Below are 17,491 nucleotides of genomic sequence, written 5' to 3' on the forward strand. Positions count from 1 at the left end.
AAAAGAGGCCACATCTTGAGCCTATGACGTGACCATTCTTGATGTTGGACAAATCGTCTTATTGAAAGAAAGATACGAGGTCATCCATGCCCCTCCCTCTGTCTTTCTTCCGTTTCCTTATGCTCCTAATTTGTGGCTTGTGGGGGCGTCAAGTTGGAGCGCTTTCATCCCTTGACCAGGCATGCCTTTAAATCTGAATCTATATAGTGTTCATAGTTCCATGTGTCGGTTGCCATTGACCTCGTCTCACAGACTAATTAGTCTTTCTCCTCCTCCCACCTCAACTTCCCCGCCCCGTTTGTCTTTTGACCGTGACTAATCTTCATGTTAGTTCCTGAATTTGACAGAAACAAACGCTTCTGCTAGATCTAGATCTTATGAGAATCATATATATATATATATATATATATATATATATATATATATATATATATATATATATATATATATATATATAAAAGAGAGCGATCTCCACTACAGTTTATTTCCATATACAACTATGTCATCTCAACATGCAATGTAAAAGAGCCACCTCAACATGGTAAGATGCATGGCAAAAGATCCAGAAAACCATTTAACGATGCATGTGCAAATTATGACAATACTTATATTCCGTAAATATCATACGTATGTTCAATAATCAAATATCCATGTTTTAACTTCAGCAAAATACTACTCCTATATAACAAAACAGTTTCGACAACAACATGCAGATTATCATCTAGTTCACTTTTTGTCTAATTCGTTTGTTGTCTTTGTGTTGAGGTGGCAAAAATCGATATTTAATGACAATTACCAAACATAAGTACATCCAAGACATGTTGAAAACTAATCCAATTCAGAGTGACTATAAACCTTCCTTAAAAACCTTATCTGCTAAATTCAGAGTGACTATAACACATGTGGGTTTTTGACGAAATAGACAAAATGTTTTTATGTATGTAGTACATTTCTAAATATATATTTTTAAAAGGTTTCACTAGGGGAACTATATACGGATATATATAAACATACTTTAAAGTATAAATTCACTCATTTTGTTTCATATGTATCCTATAATGAAATCTTCAAAAAGACTTATATTTAAAAACGGAGGGAGTAATTTAAAAATGTATTTGAGAAGAGTTTTGTAACACCTTAATACGTACTCCTTACGTAAACTAATATAAAAAACGTTTAGATCATTTTTATATTAATTTAGAGAGGAAGTACTTTTTATTTAGGAGTAGTAGTTAGCGATGGGAGGGAAAAGAAGCACACTAGCCGACAAAAGAAGGTTTGCTCTGTTCGTCATCACTTGTCTCCACTCCACCTCATATACTGTATGTATGTATGTATGTATGTACAGTATAGTAAACAAAAAGGAAAGGAAAGGTTGTCCCTTTCCCTGCTCCTCTGCTCCTTTGCTCTGCTCCGTCTAGATCCATCAAACAAACAAAACTCTTGATCCATCACCAGCAGCAGGGGAGATCCATGGATCGTCAACCAGTGGAGTGCGGGCTGGAGGAGGTGGAGCTGCGCGCTGTAGACCTGGAGGCCGAGGAGTCGATCCTGACGGAGGAGCTGGCGGCGGCGTGCAGGGACCCTGGCGTGTTCCGGCTGGTCAACCATGGCGTCCCCAGCAACCTCACCGCCCGCCTGTTGGCGCTGGCGCGCGGGCTGCTGGAGCTGGACGCGGCAACCAAGTCCCGGCTGCCCGGCTACTTCTGCGGCACGCCGGCGCTGGCGGCGCTCCCCGTCAAAGAGCCCAACTGGCTCGAGGGGCTCCACGTCGAGGCTGCCGGCGACACTTGTCTTTGTTCTCCAGACGGAGGCAGTGCCGTGGCGGAGTTCATGGAGGCGGTGAGCGGTGAGTACGTGGCGCACATGGCGCGGATCGCCCGGAAGGTGTTCGACACCCTGGCCAGCGGCGAGCTGGGGCTGGACTCAGAGCAGCGGGCGACGTACCTGACGGAGCGCGGCTGCATCTTCCGTGCGTACCGGTACCCGGCCGCCGCCGCGTCAGGGCAGGTGGGGATGGAGGCGCACACGGACAGCTCGGTGCTGTCGATCCTCAACCAGGACACGGTGGGCGGGCTGCAGGTGCTCTACCGTGGTTGTTGGCGCGCGGTGCGGCCGGTGGAAGGCGCGCTGGTGGTGAACGTGGGCGACATGCTGCAGGCGATGAGCGGCGACGCGTACCGGAGCCCGGAGCACCGGGTGGTGGCGCCGGCCGGGGCGGACAGGATGTCGCTCTGCTACTTCGCGTTCCCGGAGGAGGAGGCCGTCATCGTCGGTGGGCGATGGCGGGGGCGAAGCAGCAGCGGTGGTGAGCAGAGAGAAACACGTCGGTACCAGGGGTTCAGCTACCGTGAGTTCCGGGAGCAGGTGCAGGCGGACGTCAAGGCCACCGGCTCCAAGGTCGGCCTCGCCAGATTCCGCGTCGCCGTCGCCCAATCATAATCATTCCACTTTGATGTTGCCGTCTGGTCTCTTCTTCTTTTCTTCTTCTTCTTATCGTATTTTAGATATATATGTTTGTAACCGGCCGAGAAGGCATTTATTCTATATATATTTTTGTCGTATTTTAGATATATATTTTTTGTTCCCGATTCCTATAATCTTCAAAGAAAGAAAAAATAATCGCACGCCGTCTAGGAGAAAACAATTATCTCTAAATATCTGCCCACCTGAAAACCATCCGATCCTAATGTTGAAATCAATGCAAACAAAAATTTAAAACCCATGCTTCGTAAGGGGCTGATTTGGATCCACTAGTTTAATGCTATGGTTAGACTTTGTCTTAATTCTTCTTTTGTAGTTGCGGATGCTTGCGAAAGGGGTTAATCATTAGTGGGATGCTTGTCCAAGTAAGGGCAGTACCCAAGCGCCGGTCCACCCACATATCAAACTATCAAAGTAACGAACGCGAATCATATGAACATGATGAAACTAGCATGACAGAAATTCCCTTGTGTCCTCGGGAGCGTTTTTCCTCCTATAAGACTTTGTCGAGGCTTGTCCCTTGCTACAAAAGGGATTGGGCCACTTTGCTGCACAGTTGCTACTTATGTTACTTGTTGCTCACTACGAATCATCTCACCACACAATCACTAGTTACCGATAATTTCAATACTTGCAGATTTTACCTTGCTGAAAACCACTTGTCAGATCCTTCTGCTCTTCGTTGGGTTCGACACTCTTACTTATCAAAAGGACTATGATTGATCCCCTATACTTGTGGGTCATCAAGACTCTTTTCTGGCGCCGTTGCCGGGGAGTGAAGCGCCTTTGGTAAGTGGAACTTGGTAAGGAAACATTCATATAGTGTGCTGAAATTTATTGTCACTTGTCACTATGGATACTAATCCTTTGAGGGGCTTGTTCGGGGTATCTTCACCTCGAACGGAAGCACAAAGAGTTGCTCCTCAACCTGCTGCACCTACTGAAAATATTTGCTTTGAATTTTCTTCGGTTATGCTTGAGAAACTGCTGGCTAATCCTTCTACAGGAGATGGAACATAACATCCAGACTTGCAACTAATCTATGTAGATGAAGTTTGTGGTTTATTTAAGCTTGCAGGTGTGCCCGAGGATGAGGTCAAGAAGAAGGTCTTTCCTTTATCTTTTAAGGATAAGGCGTTGACATGGTATAGGCTATGTGATGATACTGGATCATGGGACTACAATCGCTTGAATTTGGAATTTCATCAAAAGTTTTATCCTATGCATTTAGTACATCGTGATCGGAATTATATTTATAATTTTTGGCCTCGTGACACAGAAAGCATCGCTCAAGCTTGGGGGAGGCTTACATCAATGCTATATTCATGCCCCAATCATGAGCTCTCGAGAGAAATTATCATTCAGAACTCCTATGCTCGGCTTTCTCATGATGATCGCACCATGCTTGACACTTCTTGTACCGGTTGTTTTATGAAGAGAGATATTGACTTAAAATGGAATTTATTGGAGAAAAATAAACGCAACTCTGAAGATTGGGAGCTTGAAGAAGGTAAGGAGTCAGGTATGAATTTCACTTTTGATTGTGTTAAATCCTTTGTTGAGACAAATACCTTTAGTGACGTTAGCGCTAAGTATGGAATTGACTCTGAGATAGTAGCTTCATTGTGTGAATCATTTGTTGCTCATATTGATCCCCCCAAAGAGAAGTGGTTTAAATACCATCCTCCTTTAGAAGTCAATGTAGTTAAACCCACTCCAGTTGAAGAGAAAGTCATTGCCTATAATGATCATGTGGTTCCCAGTGCTTACATTGAAAAACCACCTTTCCCTGTTAAGATAAAGGATCATTCTAAAGCTTCAACTGTGATACGTAGAGGCTACATTAGAACACCTACACCCCCTGAGCAAATTAGAGTTGAACCTAGCATTGCTATTATCAAAGATCTTCTGCCTGAAGAAGTTGAGGGACATAATATTCACTTCTGTGAAGATGCTGCTAGAATTGCTAAACCTCACGTTAGAGACAAACATAGGCCTGTTGTTGGCATGCCTGTGGTTTCTGTTAAGATAGGAGATCATTGTTATCATGGTTTATGTGACGTGGGTGCTAGTGTTAGTGCAATACCTCAATCCTTATACGATGAAATTAAAGACGAGATTGCACCTGTTGAGATAGAGCCTATTGATGTCACTATTCAGCTTGCCAATAGAGATACTATCTGCCCTGTGGGAATTGTTAGGGATGTTGAAGTCTTGTGTGGTAAAACGAAGTATCCTGCTGATTTCCTCGTTCTTGCTACCGCACAAGATAGCTTTTGTCCCATCATATTTGGTAGACCTTTTCTCAATACCGTCAATGCTCATATTGATTGTGAGAAGCAAACTCTCACTGTTGGCTTTGAAGGTGTGTCGCATGAGTTCAATTTCTCTAAGTTTGGTAGACAACCTCATGAAAAGGAGTTGCCTAGTAAGCATGAAACTATTGCCTTAGCTTCTATTGCCGTGCCTCCTACTGATCCCTTAGAGCAATACTTGCTTGAGCATGAAAATGATATGCATATGGATGAAAGGGATGAGATAGATAGAGTTGTCTTAGAACAATATCCTATCCTTAGGAATAACTTGCCTGTTGAACTGCTTGGGGATCCACCCCCACCAAAGGGTGATCCTGTGTTCGAGCTTAAACAGTTGCCATATAATCTTAAGTATGCCCACCTTGATGAAAAGGAGATATATCCTATTATTATTAGTGCTAGCCTCTCAGAGCATCAATAAAACAAGTTACTAAAAACTCTGAGGAAGCACCGTGCTACTATTGGATATACTCTTGATGATCTTAAGGGCATTAGTCCTACCCTATGCCATCACAAGATTAAAACTGATCCTGATTTCAAACCAGTTGTTGGTCATCAAAGGAGATTGAATCCTAAGATGAAAGAAGTAGTAAGAAAAGAAATACTAAAGCTCCTGGAAGCAGGTATCATCTATCCTGTTGCTCATAGTGATTAGGTGAGTCCGGTCCATTGCGTTCCTAAGAAGGGAGGCATTACCGTTGTCCCTAATGATAAGGATGAATTGATCCCTCAGAGGATTATTACTGGCTATAGGATGTTGATCGATTTTAGGAACCTGAATAAAGCCACTAGGAAAGATCATTACCCTTTGCCTTTTATCGACCAACTGCTAGAAAGGCTGTCCAAACACACACACTTCTGCTTTCTAGACGGTTATTCTGGTTTCTCCCAAATACCAGTTGCACAATCTGATCAGGAGAAAACCACTTTCACCTGCCCTTTCGGTACCTTTGCTTATTGACGTATGCCTTTTGGCTTATGTAATGCACCTGCCACCTTTCAAAGATGTATGATGGCTATATTATCTGACTTTTGTGAAAAGATTGTCGAGGTTTTCATGGATGACTTTTCTGTTTACGGGTCTTCCTTTGATGATTGCCTCAGCAACCTTGATCGAGTCTTACAGAGATGTAAAGACACCAATCTTGTCTTGAATTGGGAGAAGTGCCACTTTATGGTTAATGAAGGCATCGTCTTAGGACATAAAATTTCTGAAAGAGGTATTGAAGTCGATAAGGCTAAGGTTAATGCAATCGGGAAATTGCCATACCCCACAGATATCAAAGGTATAAGAAGTTTCCTTGGTCATGCTGGTTTCGATAGAAGGTTCATTAAAGACTTCTCTAAGATTTCTAGGCCTCTTACCAATCTCTTGCAAAAGGATATTCCTTTTGTCTTTGACGATGATTGTGAGGAAGCCTTTGAAATACTTAAGAGGGCTTTGATAACTACACGTATTGTTCAACCACCTGATTGGAACTTACCTTTTGAAATCATGTGTGATGCTAGTGATTATGATGTTGGTGCTGTTCTAGGGCAAAGAGTCGATAAGAAGTTGAATGTTATTCACTATGCCAGTAAAACTCTAGACAGTGCCGAGAGAAACTATGCTACTACGGAGAAGGAATTTTTAGCAGCCGTGTTTGCATGTGAAAAGTTCAGGTCTTACATAGTTGATTCCAAAGTCACTATTCACACTAATCATGCTGCTATTAAGTACCTCATGGAGAAGAAGGACGCTAAACCTAGACTTATCAGATGGGTTCTCTTGCTACAAGAATTTGATTTGCACATTGTCGACAGAAAGGGTGCTGATAACCCCGCAGCAGATAACTTGTCTAGGTTGGAGAACGTTCTTGATGACCCACAACCTATTGATGATAGCTTTCCCGATGAGAAATTGAATGTCATCAATGCTTTACGTAGTGCACCGTGGTATGCTGATTATGCAAACTATATCGTTGCCAAATACATACCACCTAGTTTCACGTACCAGCAAAAGAAGAAATTCTTCTTTGCCTTGAGACATTACTTTTGGGATGATCCTCACCTTTATAAGGAAGGAGCAGATGGTGTTATTAGACGTTGTGTACCTGAACATGAACATGGACAGATCCTGCAGAAGTGTCACTCCGAGGCCTACGGAGGACACCATGCGGGAGATAGAACTGCACACAAGGTATTGCAATCAGGTTTCTATTGGCCCACTCTCTTCAAGGATGCTCGTAAGTTTGTCTTGTCGTGTGACGAATGTCAAAGAATAAGTAATATTAGTAAACATCAGGAAATGCCAGTGAACTATTCACTTGTCATTGAACCATTTGATGTTTGGGGCTTCGATTATATGGGACCTTTTCCAAAAACCAACGGGTATACTCATATCCTAGTTGTTGTTGATTACGTCACTAAGTGGGTAGAAGTTATCCCCACTAGTAGTGCTGATCATAACACTTCTATCAGGATGCTTAAAGAAGTTATCTTCCCTAGATTTGGAGTCCCTAGATATCTAATGACCGACGGTGGTTCACACTTCATTCATGGTGCTTTCCGTAAAACGCTTGCTAAGTACGATGTCAACCATAGAATTGCGTCTCCCTATCACCCTCAATCCAGTGGTCAAGTAGAGCTAAGTAATAGAGAGATTAAACTGATTCTGCAAAAGACTGTCAACAGGTCTAGAAAGAATTGGTCTAAGAAGCTCGATGATGCACTGTGGGCTTATAGAACTGCCTATAAGAATCCCATGGGCATGTCTCTGTACAAAAAGGTGTATGGGAAAGCATGTCATTTACCTCTTGAGCTAGTGCATAAAGCTTATTGGGCAATCAAAGAGCTCAACTTTGATTTCAAACTTGCCGGTGAGAAGAGGTTATTTGACATTAGCTCGCTTGATGAGTGGAGAACTTAGGCATATGAGAATGCCAAGCTGTTCAAAGAGAAGGTTAAGAGGTGGCATGATAAGAGGATACAAAAGCGTGAGTTCAATGTAGGTGATTATGTCTTGCTATATAACTCTCGTTTAAGATTCTTTGCAGGCAAGCTTCTCTCTAAATGGGAAGGTCCCTATGTTGTTGAGGAAGTATATCGTTCTGGTGCTATCAAGATCAACAACACGGAAGGTAATTGTCCGAGAGTTGTAAATGGGCAGAGAATCAAGCATTATATCTCAGGTACTCCCATAAATGTTGAAAGCAATATCATCAATACCATAACTCCGGAAGAATACCTAAGGGATATTTATCAGCCTGTTTCAGACTCCGAAAACGAAGAGGTATGTGATTCGGTAAGAAAATAGAGTCCAAAACTTTTCCAGTAGGAAATTTTCTCCGTTTTGGAATATTTGAAAAAATACAAAAATTGGAGGTAGTCCGGAAAGTGCGCGAGGAGGCGACAAGCCTGCACGGCGCGGGACCACCCCCTGGCCGCGCCGTGAGGGCTTGTGGCCTCCTCGTGCGCCTCCCGGACTCCATTTTCATGCAGGGTACTCCTTCTGGTCTGGAAAAATCATTATATATACTCCCGTTTGGTCTGACCCCTGCATCAAGCAGATTTCCTCTGTTTTCGTTTCAAGCCTGTTTTCTGCCGCAGATTTAGAGCAAGATGTCGTCTCAGGAATATGTGGGGGAGAACAATCTCCCTCGATCCTATGGAGAAGTAGATGCTGATCTGAAAAGAATGGAGGCCAAGGAGAGGCTACCTAAAGAAACCAAGGGCAAAACTAAGGAGAGGAATCAGGCGTGAGATGAAGTGCAATTTGTTCTCAACAAGGAAGAAGTTGAAGAAGTGGATTTCCTCCAACCCTACCTCCACCTACTGTCTCCATCCTTGATTGAACTTTTGAGGTTTTGTGAAACAACTCGTGCTCGCAATACTTGTCTCACTCGTGAAGTTGTTTTGCTAGAAAAACATATCGCAGATCTCCAAGGTATAAATCAAAGATTAATGGCCCTTTTGGAGTCAAAGTTTGCAACAACTCCACCATCGCCACCACCAAAGGAAGACAACTGAGCATTGGTATGGGAAATCCCCTTGGCTTGTGCCAAGCTTGGGGGAGTTGCCCCGGTATCGTATCACCATCACATCTTTTGCCTTTACCTTTGTTTTAGTTTTCCTTTTCAGTTTTCTCTTTCTCTAGTAGTTTAAAAGTCTTAGTGTTTTAGTCTCGAGTTTTTCTTTGTGCCACCTCCGAAGTATTCGAGCTCGTGAGCCATATAATAAAGAGTGTCTTAGTTGAAGGACTTTGCCTCTTGCCATGATCAAAAGAGTGAGAATAGAACAAAAGCATGAAAGATCATGTAATGATCTTATGGGCAGTGATGGCTTCACATATAAAAAGAATGAGGATTGAAACTTGTTGAGGGTAGGCAAACGTAGACCTTGGTCATTGTTGCAATTAATAGGAAGTGATAAGAAAGGAGAGGTTCACATATAAATATATCATCTCTGACACCACCTATGATAGTGAACACTCACTAAACTATTGCATGCCTAGAAGTAGATGTTGGACAAGGAAGACAGCATAATGAATTGTGTTTGCTTGGCTTCGAACAATGTTATATGATTAGAGATCCCTTCGCATGTGACGATTGCTTCCACCACATATAAGCTAAACCTCCCGCACCAAGTAGAGATACTACTTGTGCATCCATAAACCTTCAAACCAGTTTTGCCATGAGTGTCCACCATACCTACCTATGGATTGAATAAGATCCCTCAAGTAAGTTGTCATCGGTGCAAGCAATAAAAATTGCTCTCTAATATGTATGATCTATTAGTGTGTGGAAAATAAGCTTTATACGAACCTGTGATGAGGAAGACAAAAAAGCGACAGACTGCATAATAAAGTTCTTTATCACAAGAGGCAATATAAAGTGATGTTCCTCCGCACTAAGAGGACACGCATCCAAACCTCAAAAGCGCATGACAACCTCTGCTTCCCTCTACGAAGGGCCTATCTTGTACCTTTACTTCTTGCCCTTGAAAGAGTCATGGTGATCTTCAACAATTCCCTATCTCGCCTTTATCTTGGCTAACGTCACATGCTTGGGAAAGATCTATATTCATATGTCAACTTGGAGGTAAGTATTCATGAATTATTATTGTTGACATTACCCTTGAGGTAAGCAGTTGGGAGGCAAAACTGTAAGCCCCTATCTTTCTCTGTGTCCAGCTGAAACTTTGATCTCTTGAGTACCACATGAGTTGTAGCAATTGTAGAGAACGAAAGAATGATTGAGTATGTGGATTTGCTTTACAAGCTCTGATTTGACTATTTCTGATGTTGTGATAAATTGCAATTGCTTCAATGACTAAAGGCTATCGGTTGTTACTTCTCGGTAAGGTTCTTGATCCATGCTTTACTTTGTGAAGGAATTATCACTTTAGTATGAGAGATTATATGTTAGTATTGCTGTTCTGATCTTGATCATGATGCATGCATGTTCGTATCTTGTTTTGTCGACACCTCTCTCCCTAAACATGTGGACATATTTATTGAGCTAGGCTTTCGCTTGAGGACAAGCGAGGTCTAAGCTTGGGGGAGTTGATACGTCCATTTTGCATCATGTTTTCATGTTGATATTTATCACTTCTTGGGCTGTTATTTCACTTCACGGTACAGTTCTTATGCCTTTTCTCTCTTATTTTGCAAGGTTTACATGAAAAGGGAGAATGCCGGCAACTGGAATTCTGGCCTGAAAGTGGAGCAAAGTTGAGATACCTATTCTACGAAACTCGAAACGCCGTAAAAATCAACGAGGATTTTTTTCCTGATTTATCAAAAATAATTGGCCGAAGAAGTGCCAGAGGGGCGCCAGGGGGTGGCCACAAGCCTACAGGGCAGGGCCACCCCCCAGGTCGCGCCATGGGGGCTTGTGGGCACCCTGCTGGCCCACTTTCCCCCCTCTTTTCCTATATGAAGGGTTTCGTCCAGAAATAAAATCAGGGAGGAGCTTTTTCGTGGATTCGCCGCCGCCACGAGGCGGAACTTGAGCAGAACCAATCTAGAGCTCCGGCAGGACGATCCTGCCGGGGAAACTTCCCTCCAGGAGGGCGAAATCATCGCCATCGTCATCACCAACACTCCTCTCATCGAAGGGGACTCATCACCATCAACATCTTCATCAGCACCATCTCATCTCCAAACCCAAGTTCATCACTTGTAACCAATCTCCATCTCGCGACTCCGATTCGTACTTGCAAAGTTGTTAGTAGTGTTGATTACTCTTTGTAGTTGATGCTAGTTGGATTACTTGGTGGAAGAGTTTATGATCAGATCCTTGATGCTACTCATTACCTCTCTGATCATGAATATGATTATGCTTTGTGAGTAGTTACTTTTGTTCCTGAGGACATGGGATAAGTCATGCTAATAGTAGTCATGTGAATTTGGTATTCGTTCGGTAATTTGATATGTTGTATGTTGTTTTTCCTCTAGTGGTGTTATGTGAACGTCGACTACATAACACTTCACCATTATTTGGGCCTAGAGGAAGGCATTAGGAAGTAGTAAGTAGATGATGGGTTGCTAGAGTGACAGAAGCTTAAACCCTAGTTTATGCGTTGCTTCGTAAGGGGCTGATTTGGATCCACTAGTTTAATGCTATGGTTAGACTTTGTCTTAATTCTTCTTTCGTAGTTGCGGATGCTTGCGAGAGGGGTTAATCATAAGTGGGATGCTTGTCCAAGTAAGGGCACTACCCAAGCCCCGGTCCACCCACATATCAAACAATCAAAGTACCGAACGTGAATCATATGAACATGATGAAACTAGCATGACAGAAATTCCCGTGTGTCCTCGGGAGCGTTTTTCCTCCTATAAGACTTTGTCCAGGCTTGTCCCTTGCTACAAAAGGGATTGGGCCACTTTGCTGCACCATTGCTACTTTTTTTACTTGTTGCTCGCTACGAATCATCTCACCACACAATCACTTGTTACCGATAATTTCAGTACTTGCAGATTTTACCTTGCTGAAAACCACTTGTCAGATCCTTCTGTTCCTCGTTCGGTTCGACACTCTTACTTATCGAAAGGACTATGATTGATCCCCTATACTTGTAGGTCATCAAACGGACACCTTCGGAGATACCTGTAGAACATCTTTATAGTCACCAAGTAATGTTGTGACGTTTGATACACACAAGGTATTCCTCCGATGTCGGTGAGTTACATGATCTCATGATCATAGGAATGAATACTTGACACGCAGAAAAAATAGCAACAACATGACACGATCACATGCTACGTTTATAATTTGGGTCTTGTCCATCACATCATTCTCCTAATGATGTGATCCAGTTATCAAGTGACAACACTTGCATATGGCCAGAAAACCTTAACCATCCTTGATAAATTGGCTAGCCAACTAGAGGCTTAATAGGGACATTGCTTTGTCTATATATCCACACATGTATCTACACTTTCATTCAATACAATTATATCATGGATAATAAACAAGGGTTTAGGGTTTTCCCCCACGCTCCAAACTTTTGCTCACTTTTCCCCTCTTCCTTAGCTGAAACTCTCACAAATGCTCATAGCGGCCGTTTGTTGTCTTGACCGTCCATTGACCGTTTGTTGTCTTGACCGTGACCGTCAATTGCTGACGAGTGGGGCCGAGTCTTCAGCTGACTATTGTTTGCTGACGGGTGGGACCGCAAGGAGACACGTATTGGGCAGCTTGTCTGAATCTGAAACATATCTAGATAGGCCGCACGGCACCGCGCCGCCCCGCCTCCTCCGCCGACGTCGTGCCGCGTCCACCGCAGTTGTTTCCTCCACCCTATGCCCCTATTCCGTTCATCGGAGACGTCGCGTCTCCGCCAGATATAGCCCACCTCCCCATCTAGGATTACATGGCGATGTTGAGTGAGGACGCCCGGAATGCAGTCGCCCGCGGAGAGGATTGGGTCGAATCCGCGGCAGATAATTCATGGGTTAAACCTGGGTAAGCATTGTTTCCTCTCGACTTGACGTTCTAAGTCGTATTGTAGGCCGTATTTGACTTCTGTTTGCTTGAATCGTTCGAATTTGTGCTTGATTTTACCCGGCTAACTGAAGCCTTTATTTCCTTCAACAAAATAGGATTGATCCCGCGCTGGCTTTCCGGCTGGCGATTAGAATGGAAACTAGTGTGTTGCGTGGTACTAAAGCGCATTTGATTTCATCATTTTTCTATCCCAAAGTGGTAGAAACCAGCATATCTTTCAAAGATTTGCAAGTTGAGCTCAGAAACACATATCCCTGGAGTGATGACGATGTTGTTGAACTGAATACTTCAGCAGTGGCGAGCAAAGATTTCTCCCACTAACTTGCGAAGATCATATGCGGTTGCTTTTTGCTGGGATTGCTGGCTGTCGATTCGGTAAACTCCAAATCGATGTGGTTCAGCCACGCGCAGAACGGGTGAAGGGGAAGGGAGTTCAGACATCATCTGCCTGTGCTAATAGCCAGCACCCCGGCACTCCTTGTAGGTCGACACCAAGTAAAGCAAGTGGTTCATGGAGCCACAACATGCCTGCTGCCAATTGTGGTTCCGATTCAGCTGCTGCTTCTCGTGTACCTTCTGCAGTTGGTGTAGAAGAGGATGCAGAACCTGACGAGGTAGTGCCTACAAATGATGATGAAGACGAGATGATGTTTCCTGAACTGGTCGATGTAGCCAGTCAGCAAGCAGTGGATGACGAATATATGGAGGAGCCCATCAGCCAAGCTAGGTTTGATGACACTGACGATGAAGAGAAGGTGGAGAACATGGACAGCTTAATCGAGGATGAATACGATGGTGATGACATGCCAACAATTGAGTGGAACAGGGAAAAACCTGAGCTTAGTGTAGGTACCATTTTCCAATCAATGGTGGACTGTCGGAATGCAGTGACAACATGGTGCATTATATCTGAAAACACGTATAAGATTAAAAGGAGTGAGCCAGCAAGGTTCACAGTTTTTTGTCCATATCCTAGGTGTAGGTGGAAGTTGCATGCATCTCGTATGAGAAAGAGCAAATATATTCAGGTAATCCAAGTTCAGTTAGTAATTTAGTTTCAGATTGTTGAATAAGGTTTCTTAACTATTTTTTACCCTTTTATTTTGTTTCAGATAAAGAAAAACCCACACAAGCACACCTGTCCACCTGGAGGGGGAGGGGGGAAGGCCAAAACCAAGCTAGCAAAAACTAGGTGGGTGGCAGATGCTATATTGGATTGGCTGAGAGAAGAACCTAGACTTGGTCCAACAGCACTCCATGGGAAGCTTTTTGAGAAGTACAAGATAGAAATTCCTTACATGAGAATTTTCAATGCTAGGGAAAAGGCTCTTGACATAATTAATGGTCAACGGAATGACAGTTTTCAGCTGCTTTACACTTTCAAAGCTGAAGTGGAGATGGCAAGTCCAGGGAGTGTTGTAGAGATTGACAAGCATACAGTTCAATTCAAAATAAAAGGGAAGTCATTTTAGAAGGAGTGCTTCAGAAGGGCTTTTGTTTGTTTCAAGGCTTGCTGGCAGGGGTTTTTAGATGGTTGCAGGCCCTATTTGGCTGTAGATGCTACACATTTGACTGGAAGATGGAGAAGACAGCTAGTAGCAGCTTCTGCAGTTGATGGACACAACTGGCTATTCCCAGTTGCATTTGGTGTGGTGGAGGCAGAGTCTGAGGAAAGTTGGGTCTGGTTTCTGCAGCAGTTGCGCAACATTATAGGCACACCCCCAGGTTTGGCTATACACACAGATGCTTGCAAGGGTTTAGAGAGTGCAGTGGAAATTGTATTCCCTGGAGTGGAGCATAGGGAATGTATGCGACACCTAACGCATAATTTCAAAAAGAAGTTCAAAGGTAAAGTTTATGATGAGAACTTATGGCCAGCATCATAGACATGCAGCAAAAGGAAGCATGAACACCATTTGAGAGTGTTGTATGCTCAAAATCCTCTTGTGAAGGAGTACATGGATGCACATCATGGTAAGGTGTGGTCAAGAAGCAAATTCAATGAAATCTGCAAAGTAGATTATGTGACCAGTAACCTTGCAGAGTGCTTCAATTCAAAGTTCAAGTCAGTGAAAGGGCTCTTGTTGTGGCAAGCATTTGACAAGATGAGGCAAATGATCATGATAAAGATGGCTCTTCGCAAAAGAATTGCAGAAACACAATATGTTGGTCATCAAATGCTCCCATCACTGATTAAGGCATTGCACTTGAAGGCAAGAGGCCTGAAGATGAAATTTATTCGATCTGGTACATATGAGGCACAGGTTACCTATACTGACACTAAAAATAGGGTATGTAGGTATCCTGTGAACCTAAGTACTAGAGAATGTACTTGTAGGCAATGGCAGATCCGTGGGAAGCCATGCATACATGCCCTACATCTGATGACCGTTTTGAAGCTATAAGAGAGGAAGAGGAGGGGGTAATTGTTCCAATTGTGCCTTTAAAGATTACTGAACCCATAGATGACCGTCAAATGGTCGTCAAGTGCTCGGCGAGTGGAACTACTCCATCAGCACCTCCACGGGGAAAACACAAAGTAAAGCCCAAGATCAAAAGGAACAAGAGTCTGAAAGAAAAGAGCATCTCAACTAGGGAAACCAGGAGCAAGACTGTGAAGCCAGCTGCAAACACAAGGAGCAAGTCAAAAATTTGAATTAAGTTGTTGGAAAATGTTTGTGTTGTCAATTTGAGGGCGAGTCGATCGCTTAAAACTTGGTAGATTTGTATTAAGATGTTGGCATCTTAAAACTTGGTAGCTTTGAGCTACTGTAATAATGTTGGCATCAGTTGTAATAATGTTGGCATCAGTTGTAATAATGTTGCTTCTACTTTGGTTCCTTATTTGAGTCAAAATTCAAATTTCCATCAAAATTTGAATTTAAATCAATATTTGAATTTGGGCCAAAATTTGGATTCGAGCCAAAGTTGAAGTTGAACATTGGAGGTTCATTGCTCTGTCCGGTGTATTCGATCGAGCATTTCAAGTCCAATATTCTTAGGTGAACAGTCCGAATGAGAAATGTGCTAGAAACGAGCTCGAAAGCTAGGGTAAACAGCCCTATTTGAAATCATGTTTTTTTACCTTCCCTAAATGAGACATATATATTTTTATTAACACTTGTTCCATATATATAGGGTAAAAAACGAAGTCTCACTATTTATTGATTAATATTCATATTACTACATTTTTTTGAAAAAATATGCTTTTAATTCAAAACCGTCAAATAACACGTTTTAGATATGAAAATGAAAAAGTAAGTTCAGATCCTTCTTATTCACTCCAAAATGAAGCTATGGAGATTTTTCTGATTTTTTTAATTACTTTTTTTTCAAACCCTAAACCCTCTCTCCCTAAACCCTAAACTCTGAAAATGTTCATAGGTGATAACTCATTTTTGTGAAAGCTTTTTTCATGAAAATGACCTACACCAAGTTTATATTTTTTTCTCATAACCTTGTCACATATGACGGCTATGTGCGCAAGAATTACAACATTTTGATTTTTTTTGAATTTTTTAAAAACATTTGAACTTGATTTCGACACGTCACTTCAAAAATGACTTTTCAAAAAAACGCCCCTATACCGAATTTATATTTTTTATGGTAACTAGGTCTCATAAACAGACGAACTACGTTTGTTTTATATTTTTGCGATTTTTTCTAATTTAGTTATGGCCATTTGAAATCTGGTCAAACCCTAATAACCCCGTTGACTCGCTCATAACCCCGCAGAAATGGTCCAAACCCTAGCGTCGAACGTCCGCCGTCGGATCATACCCTAGCGCCAAACACCACCCGTCAGATGTGGGCAGGCATGCGCGATCCGCGTGATGCATCCTGATTGGCTACTGCACTGACCTTCTCGGCTTTTTACGATCTGCCCCACTTTACATATGAAATTGTATTTTTCGCACATGACCACCACATGCCAGTGTTAAGAGTTGGTTCAAATATTCAAACTGCAAAATACAATGTGGCAAATCGTCAATATAGCTTCCCCTTCTCCTCTTCTCCATGTGACAGACAAAGGCATCGAGCAGATCGAGCAATTCCTCTGTTTCTTTCCCCATCTTCTCGTTCTTCTTCCTCTCGACCAATTCCTCTGTTTTTTCCTCTCGGGCGATATGTCGACCTCCTCGTCAGCCCCCCGTTCCACGTGGCCGGTGTATGGTCCAGTGTCGATGACTCGATGCGTTGACTGCCCACGGATTGCGCCACTGAAGCGGTTGACTTCGAAGGAGGAGAAGAATGGGAACTTTGGGTGCGAGTTCGTCAAATGCGAGAGCAAGCCCGAGGGGCAGGTTAGATCTGAGTTTTCCTTGCATCCTTTATATCTGTCAGATTTGGATTTAGGTTACATGATTTCGTTTCAGATCGTGAAGAAATGCCACCATTTCTAGTGGATGGATGATTACATCCAGTGGCTTCAAGGGTTGGGCTTGCTGGATTCGAGGGGGGATGCAGTCCGCGAGTTCAATCTGCCCCATGGCAGTGCCGCTCCGGAGCAACAGCGCGTCCGGAATACCCGACGGTGGTAGATGTCGAACTGAAGACGGAATTGAAGAAGATGAACAAGAACTTCAAGCAGCTGATTGAGTTGAAGAAGCAATCCAATCTGATAGCTTTAGGAATACTTGCTCTAGGATTTTTTTACTTGATGGCCATCTCTCGTTAGAGATGTTTGTCTACTGTTGTTGCCAC

The 17,491-nt window shown here is 42.9% G+C and overlaps 1 protein-coding gene across 1 annotated transcript; it reads left to right on the top strand.

Annotated features, from left to right (window-relative positions):
• The first annotated feature begins 1,294 nt into the window (after positions 1–1,294).
• On the top strand, positions 1,295–2,575 carry LOC123441259 (gibberellin 2-beta-dioxygenase 5-like). Its single transcript, XM_045117745.1, has one exon. It carries the CDS (start codon positions 1,474–1,476, stop codon positions 2,440–2,442), a length of 969 nt encoding a protein of 322 aa, XP_044973680.1. The 5' UTR covers positions 1,295–1,473; the 3' UTR covers positions 2,443–2,575.
• Positions 2,576–17,491: the final 14,916 nt, after the last annotated feature.

The sequence above is a fragment of the Hordeum vulgare genome, chromosome 3H, assembly GCF_904849725.1.
Source record: "Hordeum vulgare subsp. vulgare chromosome 3H, MorexV3_pseudomolecules_assembly, whole genome shotgun sequence".
Lineage (NCBI taxonomy): Eukaryota > Viridiplantae > Streptophyta > Magnoliopsida > Poales > Poaceae > Hordeum > Hordeum vulgare.